The following is a 19,949-nucleotide window of genomic DNA, read 5'->3' on the forward strand; positions in this document are numbered from 1 at the left end:
TGGACATATTAGCACGTGGAATATTTGCGCTTTAGTTAACGTAACTACATATGTAGTAACACATTGTATTATGTATCATTGTATATACATTAATATTACTATTTTTTTTATAATTATTTATTAAAGTGAAAATCTGTCAATGTAAAACTATGAAACATGAGTCAGTAATTAGAAAATTTGTCATTTAATGCAACATAATTTTGATTGAATTACAATTAATCTCATGGAAATAAATCACCAAACCAACAGATAGGTCTCATACAGTATATATTACAATGTGCCTTGGTTTATTATACATTAAGGATTCATTTCAATAAAAATATGCAATGTGCAGGGGATTGAATTGTCATTCAATTGTAAATTGGACATCAAGCACGTTAATTCGCTATTAAGTATTAGTTAATTAAGCTTGTTAAGGTGTCAGAACGCCATGTGCTGATCAAGAATTAAGTTGGCTGAATTTTACGTTGACAGGCAGTTTAGCTTCAAATGTCAGATATGGGAAACACTGAGCACTATTCAGTGGCGTGTCCAGACTAATTTAGTAGGGTCGGTACACCGAACAGAGGGGGTCACCAGACCACAACACACAGCCTTGCAGGGCAATGTGGACACTGTTTATTATAGGTATACTACGCAACTTTACTATTTTATTTATATTCCAGATATAGTAGGGGTGGCATTCAGGGTAGCCAATTAATTTGTTGGCCCCGATGTGAACACCCCCCTGCTATACCAAATGGGAAGAGCGGTGGTTGGCCGGTCAATAGTGCTTTCCAACTCATCAACGCAACACCCTTTGCTAAAAAAATTAAATAAAATCAAAGGGGCAGTAACCTAATGTAAACAGAGTGTTTTATTTTTTCAGTCAATGTGTTATATGAACAAAGAAAAAAATAGACATTTATATATATATATAATTCTTCCTGCCAACGCAAATTTTGTTTAGTTTTTTCCCCAGCAGGTCAAACAGAAGGGGAAGCCTTTAGAAAATGTTAATATTGCACAGGTGATCATAAGGGTGGAGTTGCATATGAGTTCCTGTTCCCTCTCCTATGTCTTATATTATTACCTTCCAAAAACGCTTGTTATCAATATGATCATGATTTTATATTTCATATACAGAGGTTCCAACAGCATCTCCATAACGAAAAAAATAAACCCAACAATTTAAGCAACGGTGAACATTTGAAGTGTAATGTGACATCTTTGTGTAAGACCAAACCTAAATTTTGCCTGTTTTATCAATTTTTCATACATGGACAATACAACTATCCAGTCATGCAATGTTGACGTCTTATTCTTGGGTGGGTTAAGGGCTGAATTTGTCTCGCTTTCCTGGGCTTTTCAGGCATTCTGCATCTCCTTTCCAATCTTGTAGCTCAGGATCTTGTTCCAGTCAATCTTGGTGCGAGTGACGGGCAGCTGGCGGCGTAAGGCTTTGAAGGTAGTGTCCGACATAGTCTGGTAATTCTCATTGATCGCAGTCTGCGGGAGGTTGGGAACAGACAGAGTGAAAAATAACATGTAAATTATTTTGATGCAAGCCACAGCGAAAGAGAGAAATGGAATAGAACAGGTCTTGCCCGGACTACCTTGTCCAGGTAGCCAAGGTTTCAACAGACAAAGAGTAGTCACAGTAGATGTGTTTTGAGGCCCGGGGATATTCCCACATTAGAATAATTATGGCAATAAAAACCCAGTCTGCAGCCAATTAAAAAGCCTTTTGGAGCCGTTGAAGGCTATTTGAATGGTTATTCTTTTGTTTACTCATTAAGAAATATACACAATGAGATAAATGTTTAAATAAAGAGGTGTTCCGTAGAACTTCCCTTTCCAAGAAATGAATTGCGAGGGTCAGATGAGGAGAGGTTAAACACCTGGTATTCGTTCTCGGCAGCCTCCATGATCTTTATGAAGTCCTTTGCAGTAGAAGCTTCATTCTGAACAAAAGGACAGACAGAGTGATGCACAGTTCAATTCATGAATTCATTGTTCAAAATGTGTTTGAAAACCGTTGTACTGCAATTCCAGTGTGTGTGTGTTTGTGTGTTTAATTGAAAAAGATTAAAGTTTTATTAACGCCCCCGTTCCTGGCCAGGGGCGGTTTTCCTTTTTCATCAAAGGCAACCACATATTTTATAAACTATCTTGAGTTCAAAGCTATAGATAGAATATCAACACATAGACCAGGCCTGACTCGTAGCACTTCCACATTGGAAGGGTGGACACTTGAACGCTACAGAACGTCTCTCTTCTGTACATACTCAGGCGCTCTGCTCTCAACATGTAAGCATACAACCACGATTCAGTGAGATGTACTCACAGAAACAGACATAGACTCCTGGACCTCTTTGTGGCTGACCAGCTGGACGTTGCCATCTTCATAATAATGGACCTGGAGGGGGAGGCATGTTTAGCTACAAAGAAAAAAGAACTAAAATCGACCAAAAATATACAAAAACAGAGTTGACGATAGCTGAGATGATGAAAGCCGGGGTTTAAAATAAACAAAAAGCCTCCGACGCAAATGTATTGTCACACATATAGACTTGGATTGACACACACCTGGATTTTCATAATGCCTGCCACCTGGGTGGTAGAGGGAGAGATGGTGAATTTCCACTCTGACCTCCAGCGTCCGTTCCTGAGAAGAGATTAGGTTACTTGGTTCCCTTCCTACCAGGAACCGATGCAACATTGAAGGTAAAAAAATAAATAAACATCCTTTCATTTCATGACAATGTGTCGACTTCTGGTCAGATGGAGGGCTTCAAGAAAATAGATATTCTTTATGGAACAGTCTACGGAACCCTAGAGTCATAAGATCACCATGCAACTAACCCTTGCATACCGACTCTGAATAAAGTTGTGCTTCTTCGAGAGAGCAGGAGTGTAGGACGGCGAAGTGGTGGCCATATAATGGAATTATGAGATCATTACCACAACAAGCCATAAGCTTGGTAAAACACATCAGCAAAGAGGATTGGCACAGTCCTTATCCAATTAGATTAACCAGATCCTGGCCAGCTCAACAAAGCTAATAGGGGCAAACAGTGTGAGGCATTCATTGTTATGTGCCTATTTTGGCAATGGGCAACTCCTCTTTTAAATCCTCGGTAACTCTGCAAGGTTATCTAATGATATTGTTTAAAACGGAATTAGCCAAATCAGATACTGTAACGGTAGCAGTAAAAAGTTGCCTGAACAAATAACTTGCCAAAGCCAATGTATAAATCCCATGCTACCCATTCCATGAAGTGTGGAATGAATCCTGCTGAAAATGAACACAGAATGTTAAAAAATAAAACATTTCAATCTTACCAGAAGTTTTTGGGTTGAAATTGATGGCACTCGACGCACACGATGATAGTTTTATGTCCGTCAATGGTTTTCCCATAAATCTGTTGGGAGAAGAAAGAAAACCCCCCACAAAAAATATATTTATCTAATGATTAAATGTATTAAATCATACATTACTTACTGACCTGAAGAATGTATGAAAACAAGCTGATATAGCTGCTCATTCTTGCACTCCATGCATAAACTTAAAAGATACCGACACATACAAAGACAAGAAGTGTAAAGCAAAAAAAAAGAAGTAAAATTGGTTATTAATAAGGGAGATACAACCATACACTGAGGGGAAGGGGGGGAGATAGAGAGAGAGAGCAGGAGAGAAAGAGAGAGAGAGAGCAGGAGAGAAAGAGAGAGAGCGAGAGAGAGAGAGCGGGGAGAGAACAAGAGCGAGAGAGAGCGAGAGAGAAAGATGCACTGAGGGGAAGAGGGGGGAGATAGATAGATAGAGAGAGAGAGAGAGAGAGAGAGAGAGAGAGAGAGAGAGAGAGAGAGAGAGAGAGAGAGAGAGAGAGAGAGAGAGAGAGAGAGAGAGAGAGAGAGAGCAAGAGAACAAGAGCGAGAGAGTGAGCGAGAGAAAGATGCACAGTATAACAGGAATACAGTGCATCTGTTCCCTCCAATGTGCAAAATAAAAAGTTAGATCGGTAATTACATATATAAATCTTTGCTTGAATCACTATCAACTTTAGAGAGAGAAGGCTTCTACACAACAGTTTGGATTGGATACTATTCATTTTTCAAATGCAAGAGAGTGTGTGAGAATGTGGAGAATAGAAGGGGAAAGATGGAGCCAGAGGGAAACCGGGTGGGCGCCCCGGGGTGGCCAGAGACGAGGTGAACGGGGGGACGTACGGTGCAGACTCCGTTGGGGTAGTGCTCCTTGACGTAGGCCCTGACGGCCGAGTCCAAGGCGCTCCTCCAGGGCTCGATGGAGCTGTCGCTGTCGTGGGAGCGAGGATCACTGGCCTCTTTTCTCAGGTGGTCGAACTTGAAGGAGATCTTGTTCTTGGGGTCGAGAATGCGGCCGTTGCCCAGATCACCGTGCTCTGTGATTAAGACCTGCAGGCAGAGACCCAGGGTGTGTTAGAAAGAAGGATTAAGGAGTTATTAACCTCCGGCGCGGGTGTCTCACAGCAACGTGCCAGGCAGCAAGGCAGGGGAATTGGTCAAGCATGATGACATCTTTGCGCAACATCCAGCAACACTGACAGCGTGTTTCAACACCCTGGGGCCTGCTCGGTGGCCTGTGACGGGTTTGTTGACAGCAGATCATAGTCAACTGTCAGAGGCTATTCTTGTTTTTTTTTACTCTCCCCGGAGAAGACAGACACAACCAAGGAGAAGATGAAGGAAGATATGTAGGGACGATTAGCTATTTTTTAAAACGAATTTGCAGCCACAAGGGGGCAGCCAGGCATGGTGTTCTAATTGAATGGTTGAATTAAAAACACTACTGGTTGCTTTTCCCTGCTCAGAACTGTTGGCACAACAGCTGTTACTTCCTGTTCCTTTTTTTAACAATATCAATGTAAACTATATGCTCAGCGCTGCAGTGCCAACCCACCTGTTCCTCATAGCCATCAATTTTCACTGGTGTAAACTGGTCCACATTGTACTGAGCAAATGCACTGCAAACAGAGACACAGAAGAGAAGCACATTCATTTTGCTGCAGGTTAATTTAAACATTTATGAATGTTGAACATAAAAACACATTCAGTACTATTACACTTTTAAACCATGGAAGTTTGTCTGGGTCCTATCATGAATACACAACATTTTATTTATTTACTTTTTATACATATTCGGGAGAATTTAATTTTCAAACTGAAATGAGATATTCTGGGGAAACAAAGAGCACTTTTCTCTGCGAGTTGTGGTGCGTAATGACGTGAACAGAGAGTGTGAACAGGAAGAGGACTTACTGTGCGGCGCCTTCCCGGAGAAGGTTGTCATTGTTGAGCAGCAATCGCACATCTGCAGGGAGTAGCAAAACACGGCATCAGAGGGTTGAGGATTTGAGCCAACTAGAAAAACGCAGCCCTGTTAATGTACAGATACGAGTTCAGAGTCTTAAGAAACGCGACCGAGAAGAGAAAGTGAGAAACAGGCAGAGCATGGACCTCCAGTGGCTCCAAAGGGACATTAATTAAAAGCTGGAGTTACTGTTAAAAAACGGAAAAGGTGAAACACACCTAGGTATTTGCTAAGCAGAAATCGATTGCATTGGTTCCATCGCCAAGAGTGCTAGACATAAACACACACACAAACACACAACCTTACCATTGAAAACTTCATTGAACTCTCCTGGTGGAGCGTGGATGACAAAGTTGGCTGATATGCGTACCTGTGAAACACAAGACAAAAGATTTGCGTCAAGCAACTAAGTTAATTACTACATCCACAGGACACAAACACACTGCTCACAATCCAACCAGGAAAGTTCCCACTTTCCGCTTGTTGGAAAATAAGGGTTTCCGTGGCTCTTATGACCGAGAGCTTCTGCTGTGCTCTGTTGTATAGAGAAACGTCAAAACAAAACATACAGTACAGAATTCAAAGATTTACTGCGTCTTTGTTTTTCTGAACATTGTGTGTGTGTGTATGTTTTGTTTTTCCCTCTTTAACCCATCCTACATTCTTATGAGCAGCTGTTTAGTTATTTGTTACTATATTCTTCAGCATTGTATTTTCAGTTTTTTCCTGCCTGAAGAAATTAATAATTACTCAATTAATCCAAACTGACCGCAAACAAAACAACTGCTTCCTCAATGAAATTCACATGAAGCCATCGAGGTACAGGGAAACCGACAACGCCCTCTATCAAGACTTCCACGTGATAGTGGCGCTACCGGGTAGATTAGAGCGCCCTCACTGCACTGTGGCCGATTTAGTTATTCTAAAGATAACCAGCAGATTGGTTTAGTTTTTTTCATCCACCAATCAATTTGTAGAAGAAGAGTTGAAGAATACATTATATCAAGCACTGTATGTACGTTTGGTTTATGATCGAATATCCAAATATCAGGTTAAGAAAAAAAGTCAGTTCATACTATCAATCTTTTACTGCCTGTAAACGTGGGATACAGAGACCACCGGATCAAGTTTTTAATCAGTTGATCCATTGGTGAAACAAATGTGTTATTCTCATAACGCAAAATAACAAAGCAACAACATCACGCCAGACAGTGGCTTTGTGATCCACCCAGTCCGACTTGGTTTCAATGTAAGGTTCTGGGCATACATGGCTTCCAAAGTATGAGAGTAGGCCTATTTGCTTTTATCACAAAGCAAATAGGTGGTTAGAACATTGTGCAAAGTTTTGAATGCACATCACGGCAGGACTAAGCCTATTTATGGGTTGATAAATCATACAGGCACCATTATGGGGAACGGTTCACCATTAAAGGAAAAAACATCACTACCCGTTTTATGCATGTTGACTTAATAACCAACAGGTTATTATGAGTAGGTAGAGCTTTTTTGTGTATTTTGGACTTGTTCAACATGGTGAAATAGTTTGAATAGTCAAAACTAAAGAATGATAATTAGGGCAGCCCATATTTGGCCATTCTGATGAGGGCTGCTTACCTCAACTGATGACATGATGCGTTCTCAGACGTCTAGTGCCCTTAGATAAATATTTTTATGACTGAGATATTCAGATGAAATGTAACCAAGCCTTCTGCCCACAGTCCTCGAATATGCAGAAGTTAAAAATATGAGTAGAACATGAATATCTTTTGTATATAAATTTTTTGTGAAAAACAAAACAAAACGAATATCTGAATACTGAATTGAGATTTGGATACTTATCTGGATATTCGGGCTAATCCCTATGGAAGAGTATGTTGATTCAATTCAACCAAGATTTTCTTTGGTTGACTACAGCACTCATAATTTCAAATTCAACCTTTTTTTAAATTGCATTATTTTATGCATGGCTGGTTGCAGTGGTGCTAGACATCTAGCAGTTAGTACAGGTAGAGGAAACCGAGCTTATTGCCTGAATACAGGAAAATACAACTTTTAACAACTAGGTCGAGTTTGATTACGCCAAATTGAAACTCAGCATCTAACCCTCTTGCAGACATCTCTTTATTTCTTCTATTCTGCTTCAGTGCAGATAGACTTCCTGTTTCCAGGTCACATGTCAAACTGACAGCGAGACGATCGCCCCTCCCCCTCTGTGACTCATCACCATATATGGGCACGAAAATGTATCGTTCACTCTGAGTGACTCACTATTCTAAAGACTAATGATAATGATTACAAGTAATGATATCATATTACTATATAATAATATAAAGATGAACAACTCAGACACTAGGAAATAAGAATACATCAAAGGACTATCAAATGTGTTGATTTGAGTTTGTTTATTTTGCCTTTGTTTGTGTTGAGTATGTGTGCAAGTTTGTGCGTCCCATAGGTCCTTATTAGCTGTGTGTGTGTGCCAAATCTCAGAGCAGAGCTGTAGATTGATTCCTGCTAATGAGCAGTGCTTAGGCGAAAACAGTGACTCACACGGGAACATGAATGATCCTGGTCCAAGCAGTACTTAGACAGGTGTTCCCTCCCTCAGATACCTCCCTGCTACTGTGGAGCAGGTTGGGGGGACGGGGTTGTTACAACGGGCAGACGAGATGCAAGCTCTTCATTCATTTCACTTTTTAGATTACTGCTCATGTGTTTGATCGGCTCAATATGTGTGTTACATTTAACACACATACCTAATAGCCCAGGTAATGTGATGTGATCTGTGCAGTCTAATAGTCTGCAGCAAACCACCTGCAATTACAGCACCTTCTAGGGCGGGCGATGGCTCTATTAAAGGTCGAACTTGCAGTAACTTTAGTAGCGAGAATTGTTTTTTCCTGGCAGCAGGAAGCTGGACAGTTCAGTTCAGTTCAGGGTGCAATAAAATGCAATGAAAAGGTTTTCCACATCATAAACAACATCCTTTTTCAATATGTAGAAAGTACCCTGCATGGTTTAAATGACACAAAAACATAGAGAGAATAAGAGAATACTAAGTTACCTAGATGACGTCAACTGATCCTTGACCCAGAGATTAAAATAGCTAAACATGTTAACATTGTGATTGTAAAATCAATCAATCAGTATGCCTTCCAGGTTATTTCAGAATACCACACCTATTAGTCACAAAGTCTGAAAAGACACACTGATGGTACAGTGTCGATTGCACGAAATGCCACATCATAGGGCTAGTAGAATGGTTTTCACGCCAGCTTAAACAACCACATCCTGAGCTTGGGGAAGGCGATATAAGCACCAAGAGGTTTTTTCAAAACAAACAAAGGAACAAAAGTTGGTCTAAGAGCATAATGTAAGGCACCTCTGGAGGATCTTTTTACCCACAGGACTAACAATTTAGAACCAGCAATCGATTGTACTGATAGAGTGAAATTGTCTAATGGTGGTCATCATTATAACAAACGTTTCCACAAAGTGATTTTAAACCTATCAGGTCAACCATCCCACCAAGATTTATAGCTCTGTAAACAGAATCTGTGCTCCAAGGGAACTATTGATCCTGTTGTGGGAGTAGTCTGGGGGGAATGCGCTGTTCTCCTGCCTGTTGAGACTTGTCAGAACAATCTCTGCAGTTGTCTTTATCTGGCTATAGACACTTGGCGGCCTGGCTCCTACAAACTCCCCTGCTAACCTAGCTGCAGTAATGATACTTAGCATGACCCAGCGCTCCTTTGGGAACCTGGACTGGGACCCAGAAGAGTGGCCAAAGACATGTAATTGAATCCTGTGGCAGCAGGAGAACCCCATGCAGGGCTTCTGCTCATCAAACATAGCCAAGATCAAATTGCACAGTTTAATTATCTGCCTATACTGAGTACTGTCAAGAATTTTATATAATCTTATATATTTACCAAGACACAAGGCAGCTGGACTTGATAGACATATGGAACAAATTTGTACACAAATGAGTGTCTAAAGGTGCATTCACTACAAAAGCCAAGCTGGCGGATTTGGCGCAGATTAGCAAGCACGACAAGGTTTATGCCAATTCTGCGTGATTCCAATTGCGCGAATGACACAAATTTGCTTGAGTTGAAGTATCTCAATTTTGGTGCAAATTTAGCTCGATCACTTGCGCAAGAAAAGTTTGTGTGAAAAAGTAAACCATACTTTTTTTCAGGGCCTAGATTCCAAAGATCTGCTCAACAGTTAAAGGATTCCACAAAGTACTGGAGCCCAAGTGGTCTCCTGCTATAAGCCCTGGGACCTGAAGAGCTGACTGATTCCATGTATTGTATTTGGACCTTTATAGAGGTCAATGGGAGCATAAAAGGTAGTGTAGTGTGCACAGCATATGACAATACACCTCAAATTCCCCATGACCCTCCCTGTCAGGGCTGCTTGTTCTAAGCAGCCGGCGATGTACGGTATGTCTGCTGCCTTGCATTAGCATTTCCTGCATGCAGCAACGAGCAGCACGCTAAAGCTCTTCTCTAACACTGGGCTTATACTGAGAGACATGCTCATACACATAACGTGATGATTCTCTTACATGAGCAAAGCTAGAAGCATTCTATAAACGATGCGACTGTGTGAAGTACCAAATCATTACTTACTGACCTGGTGTGGTTAGAATTTACATAAGTTATTTAAAAATATGCCCAATAATCATAATAATTCAACAGCAAGCATGGGAACGGGTTACTTTTTTTAAAAGTGTCTCTCCAATATCCGTATTTACTGGACAACAATTAGCTACCGCAATTGAATGAAAAAGTGTACATCATAAGGAGAGGCCAATAATGCCCTTTCAGGTAGCACAATTTGGTCAAATAAGACCTTCCCACGTTAAACAAATGCATTTAAAAGAATCGTAACAGTACGGTTATCAATAATAATATAGTTTTTCATTACATTTACTATGGTTTTCTGTTAGCATGCTGTGCTGAGGGTTGTGTGTAATGGTTCTAGTTAGGCTTTACCTCTTCCTACCTCTAAGGAATGAAAATATAGGAATGCTTAAAGCTTACTTTTTTATTTTTAAGTTTATTTACTTTATTTACTACTTGAATCTAGTTATTTACTAATTGGCTGTTAACACAAGTTTGCTTACAGAGCAATTTGGTCAGTGCAGTTTGGCTGTTAAATCACTATTCTCTCAGCTCTAATTACGGGACAATTACATTTTCGGAAACCAAATAGATTTGAGACTTTTCTTTATGCATTGTTTTGTCGAGAGAGCTGAACATTAATGCATACAGTTGAATTGGCCCTGCGGTTGGGTGCTACTATAGCTGTATGCATCCTTATTTGGCTATGAAAATAGTGTTGGTGACTTAAGAAACCACAAGCGCTGAAGACAAACTTCCTGCTCTGTTTTTCTGAGAAGTCAATGAGTCTTGTTCTGATCTAATTGTCATACAATAGCAAACATAAGCCTATATATAGTTTACCATAGTGGTGTTTACATATGTCGTCAATTAAATAACGTAGTTTGGTCAAAGTTTTCTGTTCAGCAAATATCTATACACCAACCTGGCATCCCATTTTTTTCTGTTTTGAAAGTGCAAGAGCGAAACAATCATGGGGTAGGCAATGTAAGGTGGAACATAACACCACCACACTATGGTTCATCAACATCTTCGCACCTCATAACTTTAAATCCAACCAGTAGCTAATGGCCAGGGCAAAGCAACGATGAGGGAACCACACCCATTGGCCACTATGGCGCTACAATCCGAATAATCTCCTGACACCGGGGGAACAAAACCATACGTTGGTAGATTGCAACTATGTGACATGTTTACTACCGAGACAGTGCAGACAGTTAAAATATTAATGTTATGGGTCAGAAACGTACAGCCATGTAGTATTACTGTGAACAACAGTGACGTTACAAGCTACTTGAGGGCTAGTGAAGTACTTTGACAGTTTACAGAATGTTTTCCTAATGGCATGCAATACACATACTGTACATTACATTACGGTTGACATCATGGTGCGGGGGCATTTGGACACGTTAAAACAACGATTAAATCGTTTAACCATCGTTTAATAAAAGGGCGTATTAGCAAGCGAGCTATCTGGCATGTATCGGGCTGGGGCTAGGCTAACTAAACGATCTGAGAACTTCACGACAGCGACATAAGACACCGTGAGAACCGCTTTGCCATTCGAAAGCTGGTAACCGATTGAATGGCCAGCAAATGTTCATTTCAGATGTCCACGGCTCCTATTTTGAGTAAACACCGTACAAGGAGCCTCCGTTCGTGGTTCGCAATAGAGCGGAAGTTGAGCTAAAAATAATAGACAAGCAGCACCGCGGCCTGATTTTCGCTTTTATTTGCACGGGGATCACGCTAGACCCGTGCATGGAAAGATCGAGGCATAGGCAACTCAAAATTCAAACCGTCGCAAGAATACAAACCATTGCAAATAATAAATTCCGAATATTACCTTTTCCTCATCGGACAGCTGCTCCTCACGATCCGCCATCTTTTCTTCCGGCACCAGCGCTTGTCAGAGCCCGCCGTGACGTCATGTCATGGGTGGATTCCTAGAGGCCTCTGTTGTCGTTTCTGAACCGAAAGCGTCTTCTAAAGTTTAGCTTTACCACATGTTTATATGTATGTTTACTTCTATCTATCTAATATCTTAATTATTTATCTTCTTGAATTATTCTTGTATGGCTGTTACATTGTTTTCATTTAACGTTTTAGTTCCAAAAGCAGAATAACACTGAGGCCAATTTTTTTCGTAGATAGGCGAATGAGAATTATTTACTCATTAGTTTAACATAGCGTAGTTGGTAATAGAGATATAAACTGCTAAATACAACAAAATGTACATCTCGAGTGAACCATAGACCTATTATCAATTCACCTTGGCCTAGCTCAACTCGATGTTAGCCCTAAAGAGTTCAATCGATTATAAAAAAAAAAAAGGTAATAAAGATAATGACATTTAAGTAGCCTAATAGTCTAAATATGTAACTCTGAACAGCTCTACCTATGAGCTAGTGGATACCGCAATGTATACAGACACTACGAGGAAACACTGGGTGTTTTTCTCTGTGGCCCTCAGCAGTTTGTATATTACAGTTTGTATATTTAGCACTAGATGGCGCTAAGAGGCTGCATTGTAGAGAGCGTGGACGTGAAACAGAAGAGAGACTTCAGGCGTAGAAGAACAATGTTCTCCATTTCAGTGTGTGTGTGACTCATTTTCTTTCACTCTGGGATAACATAACACCACAGAGAACATGAAACAGAGCAGAGAGACAGAGTACTTGCAACAGATCGGAGAGACAGAGATGGGGGCAGGTTCTGGGGGAGGATTGAGCACTTGAAAAATTATTACAGGTGGACAAAAGCCTATGTTTTGCTTGTGCTCAGTATCATGCTTGTGCATACTCGTGTGCTTGCTTGGTGGACCCCCATGCATACCATAGGTGCATACACTAACATATATCCAGTAGACCTAATCTTTAACCCGAGCCAGGAGTCAACTAGCAGCCCACCTGTAACGCTCACCCTTCGGCTAGCGCTGGCTTCATGTTTCTGGTCTGTTCAATTCCTAGGTTTCCCCTGCTCTTTCCAAAACTGTAATTTAAACCTGGCTTTGAAAAGATTGACCGGGATTCCAACACTGCAGCCGATTGTTTTTCTACGTGCGGCGCAGTGCCATCTCAATATTACAGGGCTTGGTACGTATCTGTAGGGGTTATATCCTCCTTGGCAGGGCTGACTCCCATCTCCTCCAATCGAAGAGCGGGGAACAGTTGACTGAAAGAGATAGGCCTAAATAAAGACCGTGCAAAGCAAGACAGGTCATTCCAGAGACAGGGCTTATAATGATTGTATTTATATAAGAAAGAACACTTTAGGAAGAGAAAGAAATATAAACATTTTTTGGAAAGCAAAGGTTGAAGGATTTATAATTCCCTGATGTATGTTTCGCACCTGCAATAACATGTGATTCTCTGATCGGTTCCATTAAGATCTTCAAAAATGATTTCAACTGCATGTCTTATTCATTGGGTTTTGTTTTTTCACGCATGTCTCAGAGTTACTGAAGATATTAAAATAAGGAAGTATCCACATACATACACTACATCACAGCATGCACACGCATACACACACACACACGCACACACACACACACACACACACACACACACACAGACGCACACACACAAACACACACACACACACACACACAAACACACACACCTACAGACAAACACACGCACACACAGACACACACACACACACACACACACACACACCTACAGACAAACACACACACATACACACGCACACGCATACACACACACACGCACACACACACACACACACAGACACACACACACAAACACACACACACACAAACACACACACCTACACACACACACACACACACACATTTTTATACCTATGTGGTTTCAGACAGGAGGCATTCGAGATGCTCGTAACAAGGGGAGTCCCAACAGAAGTTGAATGAGCCGACCCGGCACCATTGTGAGCGACTCATCATCATCGTCTCCGAAGGGAATGGAGCGGGAGTTGTTCTCTATTTTGGTTGCAATGAAAAGAGTGTGAGTCCCCCTCAGCCACGGTTAGTCACCTCCAAACCCTCAGCGTTCTGTTTCTTTTTATCAAGCCATCTTACAGACACACTGCTAAGTGCATTCAGTACTCATGGATATGACAAAGTGTTGAATAAAAAAAAAAAGTAGGGAACAGAGGGTATCATTTGACCATCATTTTAGTATCATTTCATAGCTACGCCATGTTTGCCAAGCACTGGTGTGTCCCTTTCCCAGCGGTACCTCCTAGCCGAGTGTCTGTGTGAGAAACGTCGTTTTTGGCAGAACATCAAGGTCTCTCGGCGGTTCAGCCTGTGTTGTCTCACCCCCTGACAGTATCTGCGGTGGCCGGCTGCTTCGGGGCTGCTCAATGGCCACTGTGTGGAAATGAAGGGATTTGACACATAGCTGAAGGAGTCCATTGTGCACAACGCGGCAATGTTTCCCTTTTGAACCACAATCAATCACTTCTGTTCTAAAACCTTTTTGGGACATGTGTATAGCTTTTAGGCCCCTGGTTGAAAAGTGTAATTTGTATGTAAAGGGCGTTATTTGCAGTGCACACACACGCAAACACATGCACACACACATGCATGCTCATATGCCATCCCACACGCCACACACAAATGCACACACAAAAATAAGCGCACACACACATGCAGACACATACACAAACACGCACGCACACACACAAACACGCGAACACTCACATGCGGAGACACACACACAAACACACACACACACACACACACACACACACACACACACACACACACACTCAGATCCCTGCCTCTCAGGAACCTTGCTGCTCAGACCAGCCAGATATAGGGCCTTTCAACACCGGCCTGTCAGTGACCAAACTGTTTTGGAATTCCAAGGGCCACTCTTCCTCCCTGTTCTGATTGCTCCCGCTGTCATGGCGATTAGGTTCTGGTCTGTGAGTGAATCTGTCACTATGTTGAGGGAAATCCACCGCGAAGAGTATAAATATAAATTTAACAGAAGTAGTTGTTTTCAAAGTGCACTTAAGCGTAATGAAAACATATGTCCCCCCCAAAAAATTGACTGCTCCAACACATCTTACTGGTGGACAGTGGAAAGCAGTCCAGTGTAACAATTGCATTCTCCAGGTTGACAGTTGGAGCTGTCCAGTAAAATGATGGTTCACTACTTGAGGACACTGGAAGGGGTCCAGTATTGTGATCGTCCACTAGCGGTGGAAACTGGGAGCTGTCTAGTACATCCACAATCTGATCATGTTGGAAACTAGAAGGTAGATCTACAGTCTGATGTATAGTTTACAGTGGGCTTTTGGGTGATCTCTGGTGACGCAACAAAAATACAAGACTTTGTGAAAAAAACTTTAGAGATGGATGCCAGAGCCAAAGTATAGATACATTTGTGGCTCCCATGGTCAGCCAATCAGACAGCTTCTGAGGAGAATATTTGGATAGTCTGAGCTATAGGTGAACATGGAGGTCAGGTAGGAACAAGTCTGTTTTTGAAGCATAAATTATGTCTGTGTTCAACAAAATTGAGATTTTCAGCCCTGCAAATGCCAAATCTACTTTATATGTAATGCATATATACTGTATATAAAGTACTTTAAACATGATGAACAGAGACCTTAGCCCTTTGTAAGCTTCAGAACATTACGCATCACACATGAACAAGAAATGAACTATGAGTACACAAAATATAGCTTTGATTTCCCGGTACCATCGGCCCACTAAATCACAGCTAATGGACAGTCGGACCGTGTGATGCGGTTCCAAGTGAGGACGGACAAGGTATTCCAAGTATGAGGAGTTTGGAGGGCCGGTGGACCGGCGTGGAGGGCTCCTTGTCTCTCTACATTCCCAGCAGCCCCCCCTGGCCTGTCCTCATTAGATCCTTAACGGAGGTGAGCTGACCCAGTGGGTCACAGCGGTACTGATGCCAGAGCAGAGCTGGTACGAAGGCTCACAAGCTCTGATTAGTTGGTCTTTGTGTGCGTGTGTGTGTGTGTGTGTGTGTATGTGTGTGTGTGTGTGTGTGTGTGTGTGTGTGTGTGTGTGTGTGTGTGTGTGTGTGCATGCGTGCGTGCGTGCATATGTGTTTGTGTATGTATTTATTTGTGTGTGTGTGTGTTTGTGTGTGTGTTTGTAGTGTGTTTGTGTGCACGTGTGTGTGTGTGTGTGTGTGTGTGTGTGTGTGTGTGTGTGTGTGTGTGTGTGTGTGTGTGTTATAATAAACTAGATAGGCATTTCGGAGCTGTTGATTCACCAAGAGACTCAGTACTCTCTAAGGTTAACCAGCACCTTCATTTTACTGATGTTTACAATTGGTGCTCCTTTTAGTTTAAGGAGTACAGTCAGGTACGGAAGGGCAGAGGACTGTGTAAGCACAGGAGAACATTGTTTTTCTAATGTGAGACACAATGTGAATTAACCTTTGTTCAGTAAACGTTTTACACAGGATTACATCTTTACATTTACATTTACATTTAGGGCATTTAGCAGACATCTCCTGTGATTCGCGTCAGACTTAAGTTACTCTGCCTAGTTAGTTAGTGCCTCTTTTGATATCCAAAGGGAATGCCACTACACTGCCATTAGTGGGAGAGACGGACAGAAAGAGGGAGACTGTTTACGTGTTTAAAGCACCAGTGTTCTCTTTTACATTGTCATTGTTTGAAATCCTGTTCATGTTTCCAATACAAACAGGGGAGGATTCCCGCTGGAAAAGGTTGAACACTCGGTACAATAAGTGAAATGATGCTCTTATAAAATAATATCGAGTGCTGAGGAATGAGGAAGATAAAAACATTTAAAATGTTTCCGAGCTCTGTTGAGCATGTTGATACGCCTACCAGCCCTGATATTTACAGAAGCTAAAGGTTTGCAACTCATTGGGGGAGAGAGGAGTATGGCCAAATTCTTCTTGCATCTGGAAACCAATAAAGGACCTTCTTTGACAGGTAGTAATTTGAGTTTAAATGGGTACCATGATTACATATGCCATACAGCCACATTATATGCCTGCCTTATGGACAGGTCTGTTTCACAATAAAATGCATTATAATGAACTATTATGGGTTGTTGGCATTGTGAAACAAAACGTACAACGTGCAGAAGCTCTGTGATAATATAGCTTTATTACACTGAGGAACCTCGGACATCACATAGCAAGTACCATCGGGAAATATAACGGAGCTAAATCCTTGATCACGCGCAGATATACACAGAACAGTGACGAGCATGTGGCACAATGAGTTACTGTGAATTTGAACGCACACACACAAACACACACACACACACACACACACACACACACACACACACACACACACACACAAAGAGCATCTGGTCAAGGTTCATGTTCGATCCAGTTTATTCAACTCTTATTATTTTATTTTCAAAGTCTGTACTACTGTGACGTACTTACGACACACAAAAAGTGATACAAACACATGGGTTGATAAGTAAAGCAATATGGCTGCGTACAGTACACACAAGCAGACACAATCCTTTCAAGGTATTTACAAAATGGCAGTGGTTTGTCGAACAGGAAAGGATTTATTTGGTGGCATTCTTATTTGTATGAAGCAACGTTCGCTCCTTAGCGAACCGTTTCTCAGTATGGCATCACTTTCAACTCAAGGCTCATTAAGGATACAAAAATATAGTACAGCAATTTTCTTGTCATAGCAAACATTCATACCTGTCCGTCAATGGCTCTCATCACATCAGCAGCCATAGGAAATATATATGTATATATACACAAACAAAATAACCTCAAACAATATACATAGGTCGAAAAGGAAACCGTCTCATCGATGAACTGTTCCTTCATAAAGGCTACACATCTGTCATGAACACCCAGATGTTGTTAATGACAGCTGAGGATGGCTGTCACTGATAGCATAGGCAAGTCTCAAGTGAGGGTTTGTACATGTATCTAAAAAGATGTAACATATATATAAAAAGATGTATTAAGCATCTAGCAAAATCAAGGAAGTAAAGGGGGTCATTTTTCAAGGGGGTGACTTTTTACTCTTAGGTTGGCCTTCTGAAATAAAAAAACAATCCGGACCTGAAGCTGTCCAGATACCACCAGATACCACCATATCTCCATCTGGTTGGGTTAGGGTCGGATTATATTCACCTAGTTCATGTTGATATTTACAATTACTAAAGTAATTAAATTCATTGATTTAACAATGAATGGTATGCATTCATTATTAAATGATTCAGTATTTTGGAATATGACTGCATATAAAAAATATGATATTTTCGTCCTGAGAGATGTGTGGACTCAAAGTAAATCATAAGTTTGTTCTGAGGGGTAAAATTACTTTGATGTATTGAACGTTCAAGTTACAACATCAAGATTCGGGGTACTCATGTTGTTGCTGTAATATTCGGCACAACCATGGCAACCAAGAATAACGTGGCAGTGCAGGCATCACGGAATGGAGGTTTAAGGTTACCTCACGTCATCCGGCCTTTATACTTCAGAATCTTTTATCTTGCTCATTCGTCACACCTAACAGCAGGTCATAAATGTTAAAGCAACAAGAATCTTGGATAAAACACAGTTTTTGGCAATTGACCATCAAACTTCAATAGAGACATGCTTTCCATCAGGCGTAATAAAACAGGCGTGTGGCTGCCATTGTTTCTCCAACCCTACAAGCTTCTACTTGTTGTCAGGCGCTCACTGTTTGGACATGTAATGTGTCGACATGGTGACGGGCTGTTTCAACCTAAAGTGTTCTTTAGTAGAGAAAATAAGTCAGTTCCAGAAAAAAGACTCTCTACTCTTTTTTTTCGTGGAAACATCTGTTGATTCCACATAGGTGTGTCACACGTGAGAAGTTCCTCCTACAGCATCAAACTCGCGGAATGCAGGAGATAATTATACACGTATAGTATCCAGAGATCAACGAGGAAGCAACAGAAACCGCCCGCATGCACACACACAGACACACACACACACTCTGTTCACGCATGCACACACAATCTCACACACGCACGCACTCACACACACACACACACACACACACACACACACACACACACACACACACACTCTTTTCACGCATGCACACACAATATCACACACGCACACTCACACACACACACACACACACACACTCTTTTCACGCATGCACACACAATATCACACACACTCACACACACACCAACACACACACACACACACACACACTACTGAGGTTCATAATAAAAGAGAATTTACATCATTCGAAGAGTAGGTGTGTGTGTGTGTGTGTGTGTGTGTGTGTGTGTGTGTGTGTGTGTGCGTGTGTGTGTGCGTATGTGTCTATGAATTCAGCAGGCAGTGTCATTCATTTTTTCTCACCACAATAAATGACACGGCCATTTGTCGGCCATTCACATTAACAGCGAGACACCTTAAAAGAAAAGATAGATCTGTGCCATATCGAAACACATGCCACCCAGGGACGAAAAGAAAGGAAGCACACCTCACATTACCCGCCCGTCCCGCGCCCCCGCCCACTGATCCGCCCCCACCCGACACACAGGCGAGCCGGCCAGGGCCAACAGCAGACATTGACGTGTTGTGGGCGGGGTGTGATGTTTCCATGCCTTTGTGCTTGTGAGACAGTGGCTTTGTCCGCTGGTAGGAGGACGAGTTCCTCCTTGCCGTGTTATTGTCTTGTAGGAAAACCACAAGAGAGCCGACCTTTCGTTCCTCGGGGTCACCGAGGGGTCAGAGGTCGGGCACGGGGGAGTGCGAGTTCGTTCAGGTTAGTGTTCGGCTCGGCTTGTGCCAGTCTGTGAACCCAGAGTTCACTCACAGTTTTGGAAAACGCACGAGGAAGGTTAATGGTCATTCTTATGTACACCCAGTGAGCAGTCGTCGCCGTGGCGACCCGTCTGCGTTACAGTGTGACACCGTTTATGTACAGCAGTGTATCCTAGTCCTCGCAAAAAGTCCTGTCTCCAGCGTCCATCCTTCGGTTTTTCATCTTTTCTCTAT

At 41.8% G+C, this 19,949-nt stretch overlaps 1 protein-coding gene across 1 annotated transcript; it reads right to left on the minus strand.

Annotated features, from left to right (window-relative positions):
- Positions 1 to 168: 168 nt before the first annotated feature.
- Positions 169 to 11,901, minus strand: LOC307080542 (F-actin-capping protein subunit alpha-2). The gene is made up of 10 exons (XM_079743293.1): positions 11,813 to 11,901; positions 5,642 to 5,705; positions 5,284 to 5,335; positions 4,925 to 4,988; positions 4,213 to 4,419; positions 3,325 to 3,404; positions 2,569 to 2,647; positions 2,327 to 2,398; positions 1,881 to 1,943; positions 169 to 1,488 (listed from the first exon to the last, which is right to left on the minus strand). The coding sequence occupies exons 1-10, from the start codon at positions 11,849 to 11,851 to the stop codon at positions 1,348 to 1,350; spliced, it is 861 nt and encodes a 286-aa protein (XP_079599419.1). The 5' UTR covers positions 11,852 to 11,901; the 3' UTR covers positions 169 to 1,347.
- Positions 11,902 to 19,949: the final 8,048 nt, after the last annotated feature.

Source organism: Pollachius pollachius, assembly GCF_949987615.1.
Source record: "Pollachius pollachius genome assembly, chromosome: 9".
In the NCBI taxonomy this organism is placed as follows: Eukaryota; Metazoa; Chordata; class Actinopteri; order Gadiformes; family Gadidae; genus Pollachius; species Pollachius pollachius.